This window comes from Microtus oregoni, unplaced genomic scaffold, assembly GCF_018167655.1.
Source record: "Microtus oregoni isolate MIOR12 unplaced genomic scaffold, Mior012 000002F_ref0000024, whole genome shotgun sequence".
NCBI classification, from domain to species: Eukaryota; Metazoa; Chordata; class Mammalia; order Rodentia; family Cricetidae; genus Microtus; species Microtus oregoni.
In genome coordinates this window covers 62,731,373-62,751,818 of record NW_024543061.1, presented here as the reverse complement: position 1 = coordinate 62,751,818, position 20,446 = coordinate 62,731,373, and the positions used below count along the sequence as shown (strand labels likewise).

Genomic DNA, 20,446 nt, shown 5'->3' with positions numbered 1-20,446 from the left:
TTAGGGGATAAAATTATAAAATCTGCTAAGTAGACCATGAAAAGACTTACTGATTTTAAACAACACTGTTCTAAAAATGATAAAAAAAAAACTTGCCAACTTGATAAGCTTTTAGATAATTTTAGAGACTTCAGATTCAACTTCAGGTAAAAAACATGTATATTTTTATACATCATAACTTTTGGTAATAGACATTTGGTTATATGTTCCCCCTTGGGCTACATTGATTGAGAGCACCAGCAAGGCAGAGTTTTAGCAGACACTGTACCCACGATGTGAATTCTGATAGCACAGGGCTTGATGAACGGAAAACTACTCCACCTGTCCAACAAATGGGATCCCTTGTCTGAAGTATGAGTTCATGTTCACAAATGACAGGCTGCTCAAGGTTCTCGTGATTTTTACGGTCCCCTTTCCAGTTCCTTCCACATCTGAAACAGAGGGGAGATGTTCTTCGACGGCTGGTGGCCGATGGCCATGAATTTCTTACATCATTACCTCTTTCTTATAGTTCCTAATTTGGCCCAAGCAAGAAATCCATGTCCTTTCCTTCTCCCACGCCCATGTGACACACCACCTGTTCCTTGCTCTCGGATCTTGGCGTTCACTTCAAGCTGCATCTCATACTCTTCCCTCTTTAGCTGGAAAGCCTTGGTTTTCAGTATGTGCGAGAAGCAGCCCTGGTTGTCTAGCTAATAAGGGAGAAAATAAAACGCAAAAACATAATGCAGATTATACTGGCTGGATCAGTTAATGGGTCAGAATTTAGGGGGAATGGTAAAGCAATCTAGGCATACTATATTATATTATGACTCACTATGTACTATCCAGGGACTACTTATGGGTAATTTTATAATGATATCTTGTGTATAACTGACAGATATAATTTCCTCGCTGCCTGATATTTGCTAGAAAGAATAACTGAGAAATATGCTAACGGTTTAGGTTATCTAACTGCAACAGAGCTAACACTTCTCTGAGTGCTGGGTCATCCCCACCCCCACCCTCCATGGCAGACAGCTTGTAACTGGTCATCTATCTGATGACTATCTCACCTCCATGGTATCTAGATAGGACACTGTAATAGATTCTTGCTTCTAGAAAGAAAACAGAACTGACACAGTTCAGGATCAAAGTGATTTAAAAGATGTGTGGCGTGTCTTCTTCTTTTACACAAGATACCTGAGACGGCTTTGGATGGTTCGACTTATTCTGGGGAATGTACATTGGGCAATCGCAAAAGACAAGGAATTATTTTTTAGCTAAGTCATTTTTTTTAAAAAGAAGTTTCTTAAAGGTATTATAGACCGTCCCCCAGCTTAACATCATGTTACTGCTAACAAACAACAAGTCTGTTGGTAGCTCCCAGAAGGCGCAGCTCTGAGCCTACCTGTTCACTGAAATTCTCACAGAAAGCCAATGACTCGTCGCCAAAGCAGTCAGAAGGATGACTGTAATTCCTGCAAATCCTCACGGCCACATGTCCCGGAACTGGCTTCCCGTAGGTGTATCTGCCATGAAAACGTAGCCGCGTGATTCAAAGCAGCACTTGACACCCCTGTCGCTTTCTTCCACGATCCCCTTCAGCTACAGCACATCTGTCTGCAGTGTTTCCTTCTGCCTTGTGCTGAGGCCACTCATCACACACCGGAAGCTGACAAACCTACTGGACTCAGAAAATCCTCCACGGCACATGCTGGAACTCACTTCATTCTTCTTTTGTCAGGTGTTTTGTTAATCTTTTTAAAATTATTATTTTAAGTTAATTTATTTTGAGACAGTTTTAGAGCCTGGGGTAGCCTTGAACTCACCATCCTCCTGCCTTGGCTTCCGTTGTGTTGAGATGATAGGAATATACCACCATATTCAGTTTTTAACTTTTAAATCTCAGTATAACCTAAATAGTGGTGCTTTGTTACAAAAGCTAAATAGATTGTTTTATCAAAAAAATTAAATTAGGACTCACAGTATTAGGTTTCTTTATGACATTTTCAAAAGCATTTTTTTTTTTGAATTCTCCCCCGACTCTTCTTGCCCAGTCCCTTCATCTCCCTTCTCCACTTTGGGGCCACACAGACTACCTTTCTCTTCTCTTCCCTTCCAATGATCTCCTGATCTCACAGAGTGTACCCATATCCACCCCTATTTGTATGCACTCATAAGAACATTACAAGCTAGGGTCCATAGGTGAGAGAGAATGTGTGACTTTACATTCTTAAAAGAACTGTAGTACCTACAGACACAAAATATACTTACTAGAAACAGTAAACATTTTAAAAATGACTCAAGAGTCCAAACTACCAAAATGTGTTCTCGGTGTATATCTCTATGTATATGTTTGTTTACTTTTTATAAAAGAAGTAGAGTTGTGGCATTAATGTCACATGTGATTGCTTTGTTTCCTTCCCGGTTTGGAAATCTGAAGTATCCCCTTCCTCTCTTTGCAAAAACATTGGTCAGTAGTCACAGGGGCCTCGGTGAACACGACTCCAAAGGAGCTGCTAGTGTGTGTGCCACATGCATGAGCTCAGGGCAGCACTGGTCTTTTTGCTTTCTGGTCTGTTAGGGCCACTGCAGGTCTCTTGGGGGCCGAAGGTCCTTCAGACATTTCTGGATTCAAAGGGATCACCCTGAAAGAGCATGCTTAGTCTCTCTGTGAGAATGGCCGTGTAGAGAGGGAGGTGTTAGCTCAAACAGCCTGATGAGTTAAGGACGCTCTGGATTCTGAATCTACTTTCTTTACCCACTGCTTGCAAGGTCAAATAAATGACTTATTACTGATTGAAATTCCTCTATACGCCGGCATTACTTTTCTCCCTCCTTAGTGCAATGGTATCACTTATGGATAAGGGAAAACCAGCATCCTTCAGTACACTTGCATACGCGCGTGAGTGTATGTGAGTGTGTGTTCAGTTTTCTCACTTGTAGGGTCAATCCCAGCCACATGGCCTTTTATAAACGGTCCCCACCTCATGATAGTTATAGAAATGTTGATAGAGATGATATAAAGGAAATAAGAAGGAAACACACACACAAAAAGGAGCAGGATAAGCATGGCCTATGGGAACACTCCTGAAGTATTTAAGTTTCCCATGTTGCCCCTGCTCCTGAGGAAATCAAAGATATCTCAGATGGTGAGTCTGCCTCAAAGGGCTGTTGCTGTTGTGTTCATCAACTCACATGCCACACACTGACACGCTCAGCTCTTCTTCCATAATGGTGATTGTCTCTGGTACTGCCACCTTCACTTCGAACTTGGGCAGCACTGTGAACCGCAAGAAAGGAGGTTAGTGGTCATGCTGCAGAGTGGAAGGCTTTAATATTGTCTACTTCTTTGTAACAATTCTCTAACAATATTCCAGTATTTTGTAGTGGTAACTCCATTCTCCAATTTATCCACACTTAATTTCATTCTCAAGTAAAGATTTTGATTAAGGAACTATGACAGTTCACTATAACACTGAAGAGTCTCTCCCCCCACCCCTTTACTTTGTCTTCCTCCCTCCCCCTCTCACTATTGAAACAATATTTTATTTTGGTCATTCAGTATTGCTACAAAAAGCAAACTAAATTTCATTCACAAAGCACTGATGCCCCATTGGACTTAGATGTAATTGATTTTACTCTATGTTGTGGGAAGACCTTCTGTTTATGTGTTGATGTTTTTGGTTAATGAATAAAGAAGCTGCTTTGGCCTGTGATAGTGCAGAATAGAGCTTGTCAGGAAAACTAAACTGAATGTTGAGAGAAAGTAGGCAGAGTCGGGGAGAAGCCATGTAGCTGCCGCAGGAGACAGACATGAAGGAACCTTGCCCATAAACCATGAGCCTCGTGGAAAAATATAAAATAATAGAAACGGGTTAATTTAAGATATAAGAACTAGTCAATAAGAAACTAAAGCTAATAGGCCAAGCAGTGATTTAATTAATATAGTTTCTGGGTGATTATTTTGGGTCTTGGCAGGTGGGAATCAAACAAGCAGCCTCTGACAACTCTAAGCCCTAAATCATCCACAGGAAACCAAAGGACTCTATATACTCAAACTATGAGCTCTAGAGGTCTCAGTTCTAAAGGACAACATTCTATGATTTTTTACCATCCATACCAAATTCCTCCACGAAGAAGGAGTGCTCTATGGTCCTGCCTGTTTCTGTCCGTATCACCACCTTGTAGGAACCACGAGGGGGCTCCCAGGAGAGAGGGAAGGACAACTGTTTAAGGCCACTCTCTAACTTGAAACTCGGCCACTGTGCAATGTGATTTCCTTTGGGGTCCTGTAATAAATTAACCATAATTCATAAAAGGGCAGAGAACATCAGAGGCTATGAAAGAAATCCATGGAAGCTTCCACGTTATCCATAAAGAGAGCGCACGAGAAGGGCTCAGAGGACAGGTGAAGCTTCCTCCTTCTCCAAAGTCTCTGGCATATGATTGTAATAAGTCCCCACAGAAGATTTCCCGTGAAATGACTGCTGACTGCTATTCTCCTGATTGTAAACTATTCACATTGCTTACCTTAATGTACAGAAGAGGAATCTGAAAGAAAAGAGAGAATTGTGTAATGTTCTCAAATACATTGAATAACTCAACACACACACACACACACACATATATTCTACCAAATTAAATTTTACTCAAATTTAATTAATTCATTTCAAGTGATTAATAGGTAATATTAAGAACTTAGTTGCCATGGGTAATGGATATATATATATATATATAGATTATTATATATACCTATATATAATGGATATATCTATCTCTATCTATCTATCTATCTATCTATCATCTATCTATAGTGTACTATTGTTAGGAATAGAGTTTACCAATACTGCAATACTGTCTAAAAGCTTGTAGCATCCTCTGGAAGTAACTACTCTTGAGCCCAATTATTAATACGCACCAATAGGTGTTGCTAAGAAAGAGAAAAGATGAGAACAGCTCCTCTACCACCCAGATCTACTTGTATGTTGTGTGTCATTCTAGATGCTGAGAATAGAAAAGAACAATATGTCTATCTGTCCTGATTCTAAAAGGATGGACAAAAAGAGAAAACACACACACATGATGACATCATATATATGTATACTATATATAGATATATGGTTTGATATATGTGTATGCCTGTGACATATATATTGCTCATACATGTTAGCTTGACAGAATGGTGGATATCATATTTGATTTTAGGTGGAGTGAAAATAGAAGTTGAGAGACAAATATCAAGGTTACTGTGATGGGTCTTGTGTACATGGAGACTGTGCTTTAGTATCCTGGCCACTCAGATCCGAATAACGAACGCAAAACTATATTAATTACAACACTGTTTGGCTGATGGCTCAGGCATATTTCTAGTGAGCTCTTACATCTTAAATTACAACCTAAATTAACCCATTTCTATTAATCTACTGGTAAGGTTCCAGCATCCTTCTCCTTCAGCAGTTACATGCTATCTACCTGACTCCACCTTCTTTCTCCCTGCGTTCAGTTTAGTTTTCCTGCCTAGCTCTATTTTGCCCTGCCATAGGCCAAAGTAGCTTCTTTATTAACCATTGGTAATAAAACATATTCACAGTATACAGAAGAGAATCCCACATCCGTCTTGTTTACAGATACTGGCCAAGTTGTAACAATTCAGGTAATAAAAAATAGTACTTTTCTAACCAACATGATTTTGTGTGAACTAGCTATTGATGTGTGAGACAGAGAAGCCAGGGTCATGGCATTTCCTTTTGCCTTTGGGGTTAAAAGAGCATCGATTCTTTTGAAGAGGAGAAGATACAGTAGAAAGCTAGGCGAGGAGGGAGAGTTGATCTGATGTCCACATTGCGGTAGAAAGAGTTGTGAATCCTCACAAAGAAATAAACTTAATACTCGCAACTTCTTTCACGGCAGAGATTTTGGTGTGCTTGAAAAAGATTTAAATTTCTAAGAAATACTTGAACTTAGATTTTTGGACGGCTGTCCATTGTTGATTTTCTTCCTAGTTAGAAACTGAAGAGTAAGTTTAAGTATGTAACAAGCGACTGAGTGCCAGATCTGTCACAGTAGTGGCAGAACATGGTCCCTACTGTTTGACCTGGGACCCTATTTCAAATGAGGACCCTGTACTACTGCAGCGTGAGGAATCACTGTTAGTGCCATCCAGTGTTTCCTCCCTCAAGTTTATACCAATAACAATGGGTTTATGCAAATAATAGGAGACTTACCAGTTCATTAAGGGGGTGGAAATTTTCGTCCAATGAGACAACACGAAATTTCACTGAAATAAAAAAATTTTGGTGAGCTCCCGACCAGTCCTTATAGGTGGGCAATACAACTATTAAGGAACGAAGGATCACAGGGACTATGGGGGTCAGGCAGAGGGAGAGAAGCTTCTTTTTTGATGCTGTCCTGACTGTGGATCTCACCATACCTGTCTGCCCTGGTTTGTAGATGGGTTTGTCAGTCTGGACAAAGATCAAACTCTCTTTATTCTTAATCATCACTGTGCTTTTCTTCTTGAATTCATGAGTTGGTCCTTTTACTTGGACAGTGAGGAACATCACCTCATTGAACAAAGCTGGTAGGACCTGAAATATGGAAGAGTCTGAAACCCAGTGAGTCTCTCCAGCCTCCTCCTCTACCTGTTCTACATCTCCATGGAGATCTTGCCCTTTTTATTTAATTTCGCTCCCTCATTCTTATCCTGGAAGTTGGCAGAGGCAGGAATTCTGACATTTTACAAATGGGAAGACCTGAACATGAGGTGGAGAAAGAACACTAATGAGAAAAGCCGGGACTGAGGATCTCATCTGGATCTGTATGGAAAATACAGTGAAGTCTGGACTCAGTTACACCCTTCATCTGGCCAAGTAGTTATCCACTAACAGGACATTGTAGGTACTGCTATTTGGGGTCTCAACACTGGGAAAAAGAAGGTGTTTTGTTAGTACTAGATTGCAAGTATCGCCAGTGCATCCAGCCCTGAAGAGATTTTGGACACATGCCCAGGGTGGCTTCTACAGATGCCCAGGGTGGCTTCTACAGATGCCCAGGGTGATTTCTACAGATTTATTTATTTACTTATTTACTTATAGGTTTTTCGAGACAGGGTTTCTCTGTGTAGCTTTTTACTCTTGGGAGAGTATGATTAATGTTGACCTAGTTTGCTTTATAAACTTTAAAAAATGATTTTAATTTTAAGTAAAATTCACATTTCCCCCTTCTCTACTGCGTGCTGTCGGTTTTTTTAAAGACTAATACAATTGTTCTTTGATCATTGAACTTACTTTCAATATGTCTATAATATGTCGGTGAAACCAATGAGTGGGTACTGGATCTCTCCACTGGGTTGCTAGCTTCAGATTCTTTATTGGACACTCCCTGCACCGAGCTCCACTGCCTCCACCCAGTTTCTCAGTGTTTTGCCTTGGTAACACCAGATCTCTACTCTAACTGAGTCAAGTAAGCCAAGTGGGCTGTACTCACGGTGAAGGAGACACATTGGAACAAGTCCCTGTCGACCACGAGGTCAGTGAAGAGGCTTTGGTTTCCCTGGACAGACTCCATGAAAGCACTCACGGATACCGTCTCATTTAGGTGGCTGAGGAGGAGGCAGCCCTTCTCAGGGACGCCTGTGTGGAGCAGGGAGGGAACCAACATCATGTAGATTCTGGGGATGGAGGAGTTAGAGGAGAGTGAGGGAGTTGTTGCCATCAATGTCACTATGTCCCATCACAGTTCCACCATTACCATCCCTCATCCTTAGCTACATAGTAAGAGAAGACAGACACTGAACTGCCATGAATGGAGTAAAAACTAACTGCCCCCTTTGCTCCCAGGCCATTGTAGTGACCATCTTTATTGAGAGAGAGATAGATGATAGATAGATAGATAGATAGATAGATAGATAGATATGTGCATGTATCCAGCAAGCTTGTAAAAGTCACACACCAACAACTTGTTTCTGTTTTACAAATATGGAATCTGAACCTCACAAACAATGATAGATAGATAGATTCTAGATAGATAATAGATAGATAGATAGATAGATAGATAGATAGATAGATAGATGTGTGCATGTATCCAGCAAGCTTATAAAGCTCACACACCAACAACTTGTTTGCACCATACGTATTTGCCTTTCCAAAGGTAGGGAAAAGCTCCATTTGAACACAGCCCATCCTCTGGTAACTCAGGAGAAAGGCAGAGAGTTTCTCAATACCATAACATACGACTAAAAACACTCCAGTTTCAAGCAGCAACTCTCAAGACCACTTTTAAATGACATGCCCATCTTACATACTCTCAAGTTAACTTCTATTTTTATTGTATTTTTAAACACAAGCAAACATGCCTTTTTGACACCCTAAAATAAGACTTAATTTCTCTTAAATTAGGTTTCAACTTCTCCATAGAATCTTAAATTTTATAACTACTATCACCTATTTAAAAATCTGTACTGAGAGGTATGGTGGCACATGACTTGGGAAGCTGAGCCAGGGGGATTACCAAGAGGCCTGCCAGGCCTACATAGCAAGATCCTGTGTCCAAAATAAGTAAGTAAATAAGTATGTATGTAAATAAATAAATAAATGTATGTGAAACTTCTTTTTGTAATGCTCAAAAATTCTAATTTCTGTGCTGCTAACTCTATAGAAGTTTATCCTCCATTTTCCTTATGCTTCAAAATATCTCATGAACAACATAATTTTTATTAACAGGTATATACACATTATACTTTTATGCATGAAATTTATATGCTTGTGGTCTATCCAACATGGATGTTGGCTATACCCAACTCATGGGTATGAAAACACAACAGTAACTCTTGTTTTAAATGTGTGACTAAAATTTGTGCCAAAAATTTCTTATGACTGAATTATTTTCAGAAGTTATAATACACAACTCACCAAAATACATAAATGATGATTCATACATAATAGATTTAAAATAGAAATACTTGCAAAGCACATCTTTATTGAGAATTGTGCCCCCCCCCACCCTCTACCCCCCAGTGAACATTGATGATGCATGGTTGGATATTCCTCATGAAAACAACACTCTTCTTTTGAGTAAACACAAGCACTAAGGAAAACAGTCTCCAACACGAGTAAGTAAATGGTAGATAACAGTTATACCTTTGTCATCGATTCTTGCACATCCTCTTGTATGATCTGCCCTTAATTACCTAGAGCCTGTGCTCCCAAACATTGTTCTGTCTGTTTACTCTCGTTTCTTTGAAACACAGAGCTAATCACTAGCTAATCTGCACGAAAGCCTTGTCTTGTCACCGAGTCCCTTACTTTTTCAGCATCAACATACACACTGCGAGCCATTCCTGAGGATTTGTGACTCTCCAGGCAAAGCGCCACTCTGGAGAGGTGTGACTTTATTGACTCAGACAAGGTGAGGCATGTAAAGACCACAGGGTCTCGCAGTCCCGAAGACCGACTGTTACTTCAAGCATCCAGGGGATCTGAATGTTCCCAAATCCAGAGAGCTCAGAAATGTTTAAGGGTGAGTAAAGGAGGACGAATGAATGAGCAGGATTGGGGACATCTCGGAGGAACTTTAGAGGTGAGAAAGAAGGAGATGGTTAGAGGAAAGGAACGAAAAATCAAGACCCTAAAGCCAAGCTTCTCGCGTTCTGTGGAACTCACGGGTTTTGTGATATGACGACATCCGTGGGTAGCAGAAGAAGCCCCAGCAGCGGCAGCAGCACGGCCACGCTTGGGTGTGGGAGCCTGAGCTTCCCCATGCCACAGGACCGACTGGAGACCCCCGCTGCCTTGCACCCTGCACCCGCCGGAGATCTGGTCCTGAACTTGCTGCGGAGCAGCCGGGCTTTACGCTGTTCTTTCTGCAAATAGCTGGTTCCACCCACAGAAGTTCTCTAAACAAAGCTGAGGTCTTTGAACAGTCTCTGAAAAGGTCATTGATGGCCTAATTACTGCCAAGGTTAATTCCTGGCCGGTTAGCCAAAATTCCCAGAAGGATTAACCACTTTTCAGTTACTGCTCACTTTTTCTGGTTTGTCCAATAAAGCGGACAATCGGCTTCTCCACCCCCGTAGCCTCCCGCAGTGCTTTTTCTTGACGCTCTGGGCTCCTGCCTGGATAGTTGGCAAGGAGGGTGCAGTTTAAGCAGAGCTGGGGAGGCTTGAATAGTTCACTCCAAACGAGTGTGCCAACAAGTTCCGGGCCACATAAAGCCTGTCTTTAACGTGAGGCCCACGTTCGGCAGCCTTCTGTGAAAAAGATTTTGAACCAAAGTAGCAAGTAGGTTTTGACTTTAGAGGTATTATATACTAGGTTGCAAAGGAAGCCTCAGGTTCAGGAAAAATGATTGTTTTTAAGTTGCCTAATGTTCAACTATAGTCCAAGTGCTGGAGGACAGGAGACAGGAGTGTCCTGGGCTTGCTGGCCAGCCAGTCTAGCCTAAACAGTAAATTTCTAAGTCTCAATATAGCATAGAATTGACCGGAGCCTTCCCACACATACATTTCTAGTCTAAGAAAGTGGAAAGTCACAAGTTTCAAAGAACCCCCTTCTACTGTTCCCAACAAAGATCCTAAGCGTCTTTGCCATCCAGCATTTTTGTATGACACTCCCTTCTCTAGTCTCTACGTCCTAGAGACAATTTTATTAATTGGCGCGTCCATCCACTCGTTCTTGCAGCTCCTTGGTTATTCCTAACCATTTATTGATCCTCCCTGGCCAGAACCTAGCGATAGAATGTCAGACAAGTAGAAGCAAGAATGAACAAAAATTCTAACATTCTCATGGGGCAGGGGATAGGATAGATTTTACCAGCGAGACAAATGAAGTAGCCAACCATTATCTTTAGAGAAGCTGAAGAACTTCCCGAGGGCACAAAGTCCAGCCGGGGCTCCTGGAAACAATTTGGGAGGAAGCAAACGTGCCTGAAAGTAAGCTGTGAAGAGTGAGTGGTGGTTAGCCCGAGGAAAGGGTGGGAGAGGGGGCATCCTAAGCTTTAGAATGACATACATATGCAGGAGCTCAGGAGGAGAGACAGTAATGATGCTCTTGATAAAACAAAATAAATGTATTTGTCCTGAAAGAAATGGCTGACCGATTAGAAGGGTGGCGAAGACAGTTGGCTTTAAATCAGAGAAGAACCTTGGCAACATTAAAATTCAGATCTATTCCTTGAGAAGCTCAATCTTACTGAAATATGGAGCGGACAAGGAAATAATCCAGAAGATGGCGGGCTGAGCGGAGTGAGCGGAGTGAGCGGAGTGGGTTCTACACCAGGGCACTCACGATGGAACCAGAAAGAGGTTGCCGAGTGACAGAGTGTTTGAGAGATAAGATGACAGGGAATAAAAAGCCTTGTTTGTTTTAATTTCCCAGCTAGTCAGTAAGTGAATTAAACCACCTTTGACTGAGTAAGACAGAGAACAGACAGGCAGGAGCAGAGGCAAGGACAGAGGGTTGAGCTGAAAGAACACATAGTGTTAGGCAGTTAGGGTGTGGCATCCAAGTATTCTTTCTGTTCTTGGTTTCTTTGTTCTAGGAGTAAAGACTGTACCCTACCCTTATGTGCCATTACTTACGTGTGAATCACCTCTATCCTTAACTGTCCGTGTCCTGGGTCATAATACGAAACTGGGATTATATTATTTCATTGTGGGCAGCATCATGAAAATATACACTATTTCTCACTTACGCTAAAGTTAAACTGCCTGGATACCGGAGGTCCCTAGATTCACGTGCTTGTGCAGGCTACAGGAACAAATGCCAATGCTCAGAAGATGCCAATGAAAAAGTCAAGAGCCCAAGACAAGGGCCCAAGAAACACTTGTCTAAGTGAGAGGCAGAGGTAGTCAAATAGAGCAAAAGTCAGGAATCTCAGGAGAGTGAGGGGGTCTCTGAGTCTCAAGAAAAGGACCCTTCTACCAAAAAAGTAATTTACTAGATCAGCGTGATTGTGAATTCATGCCAAGTCATCCGTAACAATAGCATTCAAAATTAAAAATACAAAGGCCTTACTTTATAATACCTTGATTCAATCTGTAACAGAATTTGAGACATTTTTTTTAGATGTTAGAAACAAACATTTCCAAGGATGATTTTTTAAGACAGGGTGGACAAAAGTTAATAAAATTTACTTGCTCTCTCATCGTAAATTGTGAAGATAAACAATGAAGGTCACTCCTGACAAGTTATGTCACTGTGACATTAAATTATAGAATGACAACTATTCATCTAGATTAGGGATGACAGCCTTGAGAATCATCTGTCTCCATGTTTGCGTGGGGCAGAAGCTTCACACAGACATGGAGGGAACATGACAAACAGGAGAGACATTTGTAGTTGATCTAAGAAGGAGAAAATGCCAGGAAATATCTGCTAAAGATGCAAAAGGAAAGGGAGAGCGGGGGTCTAGAACATCTGTCTGATGGCTACAGTGTATGTCTGCTAGAGATGCAGAAGGAAGGAAAAGCAGGGGGAGGAGTCTGGAACATCTGTCTGATGGCTACAGTGAATGTCTGCTAGAGATGCAGAAGGAAAGGAAGAGCAGAGGTCTGGAACATCTGTCTGATGGCTACAGTGTATGTCTGCTGGAGATGCAGAAGGAAAGGGAGAGGGGAGAGTCTGGAACATCTGTCTGATGGCTACAGTGAATGTTAACTTGTCAGAATCTAGAATGACCTAGGCCAAGGGCCTCTGGACATCCCCCATTATCTTGGTCACCTTGGCTGAGGTTGGAAGACCCACCTCTTGTGGTTGGTACAATTCCTTGGACAGTGTGAAAATGGAGGAAGACAACGGAACACTGGTCTGCATGCTTAGTTCACACTCATGGTCGACTTTGACTGTAGATATGATGTATCCAACTGCTTTGAATTTCCCACCATGTTGTACACCTGAACCTCAAGCCAGAATGAATGTTCTCCTTTAAGTTGCTTTTGCCATGGCCACGGCTAAGAATTTTCCACTTGTGTAGAGAAGGAATCATCTCACAGGGACGCACTGAGGACATGACGAGCCGATGTGCTATAAATGTGCATCCCAATGGAGCAGCACTCAGTTGTAAACTATAATGAAATGCTGTCATTTGCAATCGATGATGGAACTCCAGAATACTATGCTAAGGGAAACAAGCCAGACACAAGAAGACAACAGAAGTCAAATGGAAGTAGAACTATGAATACTAGAGCTGGGAAGGACAAGAGGAAGTTGGAACTGATCTGTGCACACTGTGTGCATGAGTGGAAATGCTGACTAAAAAAGCAAAGGCTATGGAGAGATTCATCACCTCCTGGTGGAAGGACATTCTCCCCATATATCCATTGCCACATACTCATTTACAAAGAGGAAACGTTTTCCAAACCCTTTTCACTTGGGGTGAAGAACTTGAGAAGAAAAAGTTGACAAGTGGGTGGAGCAGTCAGTCTCCAGGTCACCGGAGCCTTGGTTCTGAGCGAATCACGTGGTTGGTCACGGCCAGCTGGGTAGCTGCTCTGCACTTCAGCTGTCTTGCCAGTGAGTTGGAAGTACCGCCATCTGTGCTGTCAGACTCATGGGACTATCGTAGATCAGATTCTGTCATCTTCAAACTGCAAACCTTATCACACTAGCGAAAATTAATCTCTACATTTGAAATCTTCATATTTGAAAAGAGATTGTTCATATCTTTTGTGGGTTTCACCATGGGAACAGTGTTCAACACTACTTCCAGGAAAAAAAAATACAAGTATCTTTACCTGAATAGACAATGCCTCATGGGAAAGGGAGCACACAGCTTGGATGGGTTTTATACATCTTGGAAGGACGTAGCGAGTGTTTACAGATAGAAAGAGAGGAAATAAGAAAGGCAGTTCATGGAACAGGAAGAAAGGGTGGAGAACACAAGGGGTGTATTTGGGAGTTAGGGGGAAAAAAAAGCAAGATTAGGAGACAGGCCTTAACAAAAATTAGTAAGAAAAAAGTTTCCCTCACATTGCAAAAGTACTTAATAGGGACTAGAAAGTTCTGTGATTGGGCTCGGTGTGTACTAGCTAACAACGCCCAAGACAGGAGAACGTGGGAAACAGGCATGTCTTCTGTCCCTGCGATGGTGAGGACATTTCAGCCGTTTATACATTAACCACCTTCAAAACGAGGATGTTAAGTAGGTGTCAAGCCACACTCACCAGTTCAGAAATCGTGCAGGCCTGGAGCCAGGAAGGCGGGGCAGCGTGTGTCCATGGTGAGGCTCTCAGGACTAAGCACATTTTGTGTGATCTCATAGCCTCCCCCAACTTCAGTGAGATAAAATCAGAGCAGTTCCCGGACATTTCTATAACAAAGTCCTTGCTGTGGATGTCCCCAAGTTAGCAAAAGTTTAGCACGTTTTGCCTTCTCACTTAAATTCTATTTGCTCCCTTAGGTTTCTGAAGATAACTGGCACCCACAGCCAGACACCACTACTGAGATATGGAGGAATTAGTGACCAGACTAAACCAATTTAATACAAGCAATAAATTCCACCCCTGTCTCCACACACACTATACACATTTTGGAAGTCTTGCTGATGTGTTTTTGTTCTGATTTTAGATAAATTTTATTACTTTTATGAGTACGCATGTTTGCCCACATGTATTTCTGTGCACTATTTGTACACCTGGTACCTGCAGAGGTCAAGGGAAGGTAACAGATCCCTTGGAGTTGGAGTCCAGATGGTTCTGAGATGCCATGTGGGAGTTGGAAATCAACTTAGGACCTTTGGAAAGGCAGTCAGTTGGTCTTAACCCCTGAGTCATCTCTCCAGTCCCAGTGGACAGATTAGTTGATGTGTTCGTATAATGTTTGCTAAAAGTAGAGTCTTGTAAAATATCTTACACACACTTTCATGTCATCTATTCAGAACATAATCTCCTGTCAGCCATATAAGAGACAAGTAATCTTTTAAAATGTAACCAGTTTATGGAGGTTATATATACATACTCTTCCCTTTGAAGTCTGTGGTCTCTGAGCTGCTTGGCATCTTTACCACTTCCAGGAACCATGTCTGCCACTTATGACTTAGCTTGGCTTAGGTTTTATTTTCTTATTAGAAAGTCCTTCTTCCTAATCAGAGGAGAAGGGTATGTTAAGATGAAGCTGTCAATAATAAATGGCATAATTCATGTACTTCATGTATTTTTATAGCAAATTATAATTAAGTATGCTCATACAATTTGAAATAGCACGGTGCCATTTGAAAGGAAATTACAAGTTATTTATAAAGCAGAAGAACATGAGGCATATGTCATGCATCGTCCTCTGAGGCTATAATAAGAAATAATTCCATTAATTGGTTAAACATTATAATGTCTTTTTTAAGTTAATGCATTTTAATTTTTGTGTCAAAGAGAAAATGTTTATTTTTATTAGGGGAAATAATTTAAATGCTTCTTGTTGGCATAACCTGTAACTTTATAATAACTTTTAACCTCTATCATTTAGCCTGATATGGTGTTTTCTTATATGAAACATATGTTCAATACAGTGACATTTTCTAGAACTTGAGATTTTCATGCTGTGCAGAAACTGGAATAAAGGCTTTCATAGATATTTTACACCTTGTCTTAAAATGGGTAGCTATTTATTCTAGGCCTAATTCAATGGCATTTGTTGTAGGAACTGCAAAAATGAACCTCATATTCTACCAAATAAACAGGATGCTGTTAAAGAACACTGCTAAAGGGCATGCCAAAGGATGCTGCTAAAGGATGGTGTGAGAAGATGCTCCTAAAGGATGCTGCTAAAGGGTACTGCCAAAGGATGATGCTAGAGGATGGTGTGAGAAGATGCTCCTAAAGGATGATGCTAAAGGATGGTGTGAGAAGATGCTCCTAAAGGATGCTGCTAAAGGGTATTGCCAAAGGATGATGCTAGAGGATGGTGTGAGAAAATACTGCTAAAGGATACTGCCAATGGATGATGCTAGAGGATGGTGTGAGAAGATGCTCTTAAAGGATGCTGCTAAAGGGTATGCCACAGGATGATGTTAGAGGATGCTTCTACGGTTACTAGGATTGTGCCAATATGACTGCACTGACAGCTTTGGAGGTTTACACCATGCAAAGATGAGACACTGAAAGCATAACCAAGAGAAGAAGTGCAATTAATTTAAATGCATTCAGTATGCTTAAATTCAAGAACTCCTGATATACTATTAAAGACTCTACTTGGCCACTTTATTCATTCATTTATTCATCTAAATTAGATAATTTTTAGGTAATGTCTAACTATATAGCCCAGGCTAGTCTTAAATTAAGTTTCCTGCCTCATCTTCCCTTATGGTTGAATTATAGGCATGTGCCTCCCTGCCCGACTTTAATATTTTTAAAGACGTTTATTGTATTTTATGTGTAAGTGTTTTTCCTGCTTGTACATAGGCACACTGCATATGTGCCTGGTTCCACAGAGGCCAGAAGAGGGTGTCTGATGCCCTGGAACTGGAGTTAGATGCCTGTGAACCATGTGAGTACTGGGAATGGAGACTTTTGCAAGAGCAGCAAGTGCTCTTAACTACTGAGCCATCTCTCCAGATCCCTCTAATTTAGTATCCAATTGACAATATAAATTAATATGTACAGTATTATCTATCTATCTATCTATCTATCTATCTATCTATCTATGATGTGGGAGGTCCTTCTGTCTTGGTTAATGAATAAAGAAACTGCCTCGGCCTGTTGATAGGGCAGAACTTAGGTAGGCGGGGAAGACAGAACTGAATGCTGGGAGAAGGAGGGGCAGAGTTGGAGGGAGAAGCCATGGAGCCACAGGAGACAGATGCTGGAAATTTTATCCAGTAAGCCACTGCCACATGGCGGTATAAAGATTAATAGGAATGGGTTAAATTAATGTAAGAGTTAGCCAATAAGAAGTTAGAGCAAATGGGCTAAGCAGTGTTTTGATGAATATGGTTTCTGTGTGATTATTTCGGTTCAGGATAGCCGGGACAAACAAGCAGCCGTCCTGTTACACATATAGTCTACAGCACATTACTTAAAATGTGCATACATGATAGAATGACAACAACAACATTTTTAATGACATTTTCACTGTGTGTATGTGTGCGCGCGCTCGTGCCTGTGTGCCCGTGCCTGTGTGCACGTATGCACACAATACCAGTGCTCGTGTGGAGGTCAGAGGATAAGTTGCAGGCGGGAGCCAGCTCTCACCTTCTACTGTGTTGGTCCTGGGATTAGGTGTGGTGGAGGTGCCTTTACTCACTGAGCCATTTCACTGGCCCTTGCCCCAGTAACGTTTTCAGAGGACTCTTTTCTGTTGAGCCTTCCTAAGACTCTGGACTTCGGTTTTATATAAAGACAGAGATCCTTTTCGTGTTTCTGTTCGGTCAGTTCATTTATTACTAACACAGATGAGAGTTACAATGAGACAATTGGTGTACGAGTTGTGAAAGCCGCACAGTAATTTAGAGAGAGGCTGGGCTTCTCGTGTAAGTCGCAAAGGATTGGAACTCTGTCTGACACAGTCACTCATTCCTAGTATTTCACTCGTTTAATTTTCAAGAATGGGAACTACTATCTTATTTTGTGAGTTCAGACTTGGTAAGTGTTCACTAAACTTCACTCAAATGTTATGTAAGAATATGATGTTCTCCTGAGACTCCACTTCAGAGCATTAGTAGCTTCAGAGCTGACATTTGAGACACAACCTAGTCTGTGGAGCAGTCCCATGGGACAGGACATTCTGAGAAGGACATTCAAGCCTTCCTCTATTGCTCCTCTTTTCTGAACCAAGTGGGAGTCCCAGTATAGGCTTCTTAATTTTTTGCAGAAGAACAAGGAACTTATCAGAGGCCATCTGACTACCAAGCATGGATTTATCCCACATGGTGATTCAGAGCCCCTGTAGAAGTGCTGTGTAGGTTTCATATAAAGCCTGACTCCAAGGGATGGTGGGCTGTTAAACTGCCCAGTGCTTCAAATGTGGTAATTTCCCATCAGTACCAGCCTGCTCCATCTTCACGTCTCCAACACGGGATGAGACACAGCCCCATGCTTTGTCTGTCAGCTGGTGGATCCTTGCAACCAGTTAACACGGTCCTTTCAACTTACTTCTGCTTCCCCTTTCTAGACAGAGGTGGGCCTAATTTACTGTGTCCATTTGCCCAGCCATTCTCATCAGCAACATGTAATGCCAGAAAAGGGCAGTAGACTTTTGAAAGGTCAGAATAACTAATACCATGTCCATGACTGGCAGTTCTGGGGCACTGCCAGGGGCCACTCTGGCCACACTAAGCTCCTGCCCTCAGCCCTTCTTCTCATCTTTCTTTCTCTTTATAGAATATGTTGCTCTTTTGTATTTCTGCCATATTTTCATAAATCTTTTGAAAATGTGTGCCTAATTCTGCTAAGATTTAAGGAGAGAAGAAAAGAACTTGAATATTTTTAGCTTTTACAAATATGTATTACGTTATAACAGTAAGTGACACTTATGCTAGTGTACAGAAAATGATATGAAGAACATAAGATGAGTTACCCCAAGTATTTTTAAATTATAAATATCACACATATGTTGAACATATGGATTTTTCTTTTTTTTTCCTTTCTCATAACGATTTTAAGTACAGAGTTCAGTGGTGTGACATATATTTAACATTGTTGTGAAATGTTTAATTTTTCCACATAGTTTTTATAAATGTCTATTTCGTTATTGCTGAGTAGCACATTTAACAGTTGAATACATTTAAAAACTGTAGAGATGGCTGCATGATTGCAGCATTGGTAACTAGATAACCAGCCAATAGGGACCTGTCTAAATATTTTAAATACAACTCTTGTTTAATCAACCTTTGGTTTGATCACCTTCTAGGAGAGTGTAGTCAGGGGAGCCTGCTGAACACATGGAACTATACTGAGGTCTGACCTCCCGATATCTGTTTCCAGAGGTTCTTTCAGCTAGATTAAGCCTTCAATTCCAAGGCAAATCCAAATTTGTGGCCTCCAGCATTAAAGCTCTCTGGTCTACCAGAGGAATGTAAGTTTCACAGCAAGCCTTGGAGTCAGAGCATAGCCCACTCTGACTAGACCAGAGTTATTGACCTCCACAGCAATGGAAGCAGGAGAAGCCAATGGGATTTTAGCAGCAATGCCAAAACGAGTTGTGTTAGCACCTGGTGTCCAAGCAAAGTTTACTGGTGTGAAAACCTTCACAGACTGTCTGATAAGTTCATTCTCCAAATTCTGTACCATTGTTGACATTAGTGTGTAACTGGAAGTCCCCGGTCCTGTAGCCTACTGCAGAATCACCCCTTGTCAGCTTTGACTGTCAAAGGTCAGCTAGTACCCAGCACGCTGGTCCTCTAACCAGAGACAGCTGAACCAGGGATTGCAGGTCCAGCAAAATGAAAGTCGACATCACAGCCAAGGTTTGCACATGTGCTAGGTGCAAAGATCACAACGCATGTCAGTCTCAAACCTTGACAAGCCTGGTCTCCAGCCGCACTCTGTCCCCAGAGTGTTAGCAACGTTCCATTTTTTTCTATAAAAGTCGGACAACACTCATATCATTTACCCAGAAACTTTCCCGGGTCTGTATTGGATGAACTGGTTGTTGACAGTTCCATACCACTGCATGACATTGTTGTCATAGTCGGCTTCACCAACCCAAACCCAAATCCAGATCCCTTGTTGAGAATGTCTCTGGCAGCTTTGCCAAGGTCAGCATATGATGGAGGGATGCGCATTGGCTGTGGGCAGTGCATACACAATAGTCCACCATGGTGAAGTTACGCGCGTGCATGGTGTGTGTGTGTGTGTGTGTGTGTGTGTGTGTGTGTTGGGAGTAACCTGCTTGTGTTCCTCCAGGTGCTGCCGCTGAGTCAGCTCTCAGCTGAAGCCACTCACTGTCTGAAGGTTGTAAGTGCTGTAGCCGCTGCAGCTGGGAGTCCAAACTTAATTCTTAACACTCAGATTTGAAATTATTATATTCATTAATCCATGATTCTTTTACTTCCCCTCCCCATAACTTCCAGTAGGACCACCTGCCTTCTGCTTCAGTGACTTCTGTTATTAGGTATTGTATATAAGTAATCTTACAGTGATTTTTAGTGTACAGGACAGTGTACATAGATCATATACAAACACTATAACATTTTACATAAAGGACTTGACCATCTATGGGCTTTGGTGTCTGAAGGTGAAGGTGCCCTAAAATCATGCTCTCACAGATGCTGAGGAAGGATGTTCTACCTACAAGTGGGAATGATGAAACACGGCATTATTTTTCTTTTTCTTTTAGAAAATTTCATTTTCTTTTCAAGAACTGATTTCTATAATCCCAACAAACAGTGCACAAGAGTCATTTCTCTCCATTTTCATCCCCTTCTCTTAATTCCTGTGTCATTTTAAAACTCTGACCATCACCAGATACGGTGTGTTATTCCACTGTGTTTATGGTTTGCATTTCTCTGTTGAGTAGCAATGTTAAGGTCTGTCCCC

General features: G+C 41.5%; 1 protein-coding gene and 1 pseudogene across 2 annotated transcripts in view; both read right to left on the bottom strand.

Moving 5' to 3' along the window:
* A2m (alpha-2-macroglobulin) overlaps nt 1-10,031 on the bottom strand; it is a 47,120-nt gene extending 37,089 nt beyond the window's left edge. Inside the window, exons 1-11 of one of the 2 annotated variants that reach the window (XM_041643326.1) lie at nt 10,007-10,031; nt 9,645-9,927; nt 7,471-7,654; nt 6,416-6,572; nt 6,210-6,262; nt 4,516-4,536; nt 4,106-4,274; nt 3,181-3,265; nt 1,391-1,511; nt 575-692; nt 322-431 (exon numbers count right to left, since the gene is read on the bottom strand). In XM_041643326.1, coding sequence (XP_041499260.1) covers nt 322-431; nt 575-692; nt 1,391-1,511; nt 3,181-3,265; nt 4,106-4,274; nt 4,516-4,536; nt 6,210-6,262; nt 6,416-6,572; nt 7,471-7,654; nt 9,645-9,742 — 1,116 coding nt within the window. In that variant the 5' untranslated portion in view covers nt 9,743-9,927; nt 10,007-10,031. The remainder of the gene's footprint in view (nt 1-321; nt 432-574; nt 693-1,390; nt 1,512-3,180; nt 3,266-4,105; nt 4,275-4,515; nt 4,537-6,209; nt 6,263-6,415; nt 6,573-7,470; nt 7,655-9,644; nt 9,928-10,006) is intronic. The other variant, XM_041643331.1, reaches the window with a different exon arrangement.
* Nucleotides 10,032-18,909: 8,878 nt separating this feature from the next.
* On the bottom strand, nt 18,910-19,692 carry LOC121436213 (annotated as a pseudogene).
* Between the last annotated feature and the right edge of the window lie 754 nt (nt 19,693-20,446).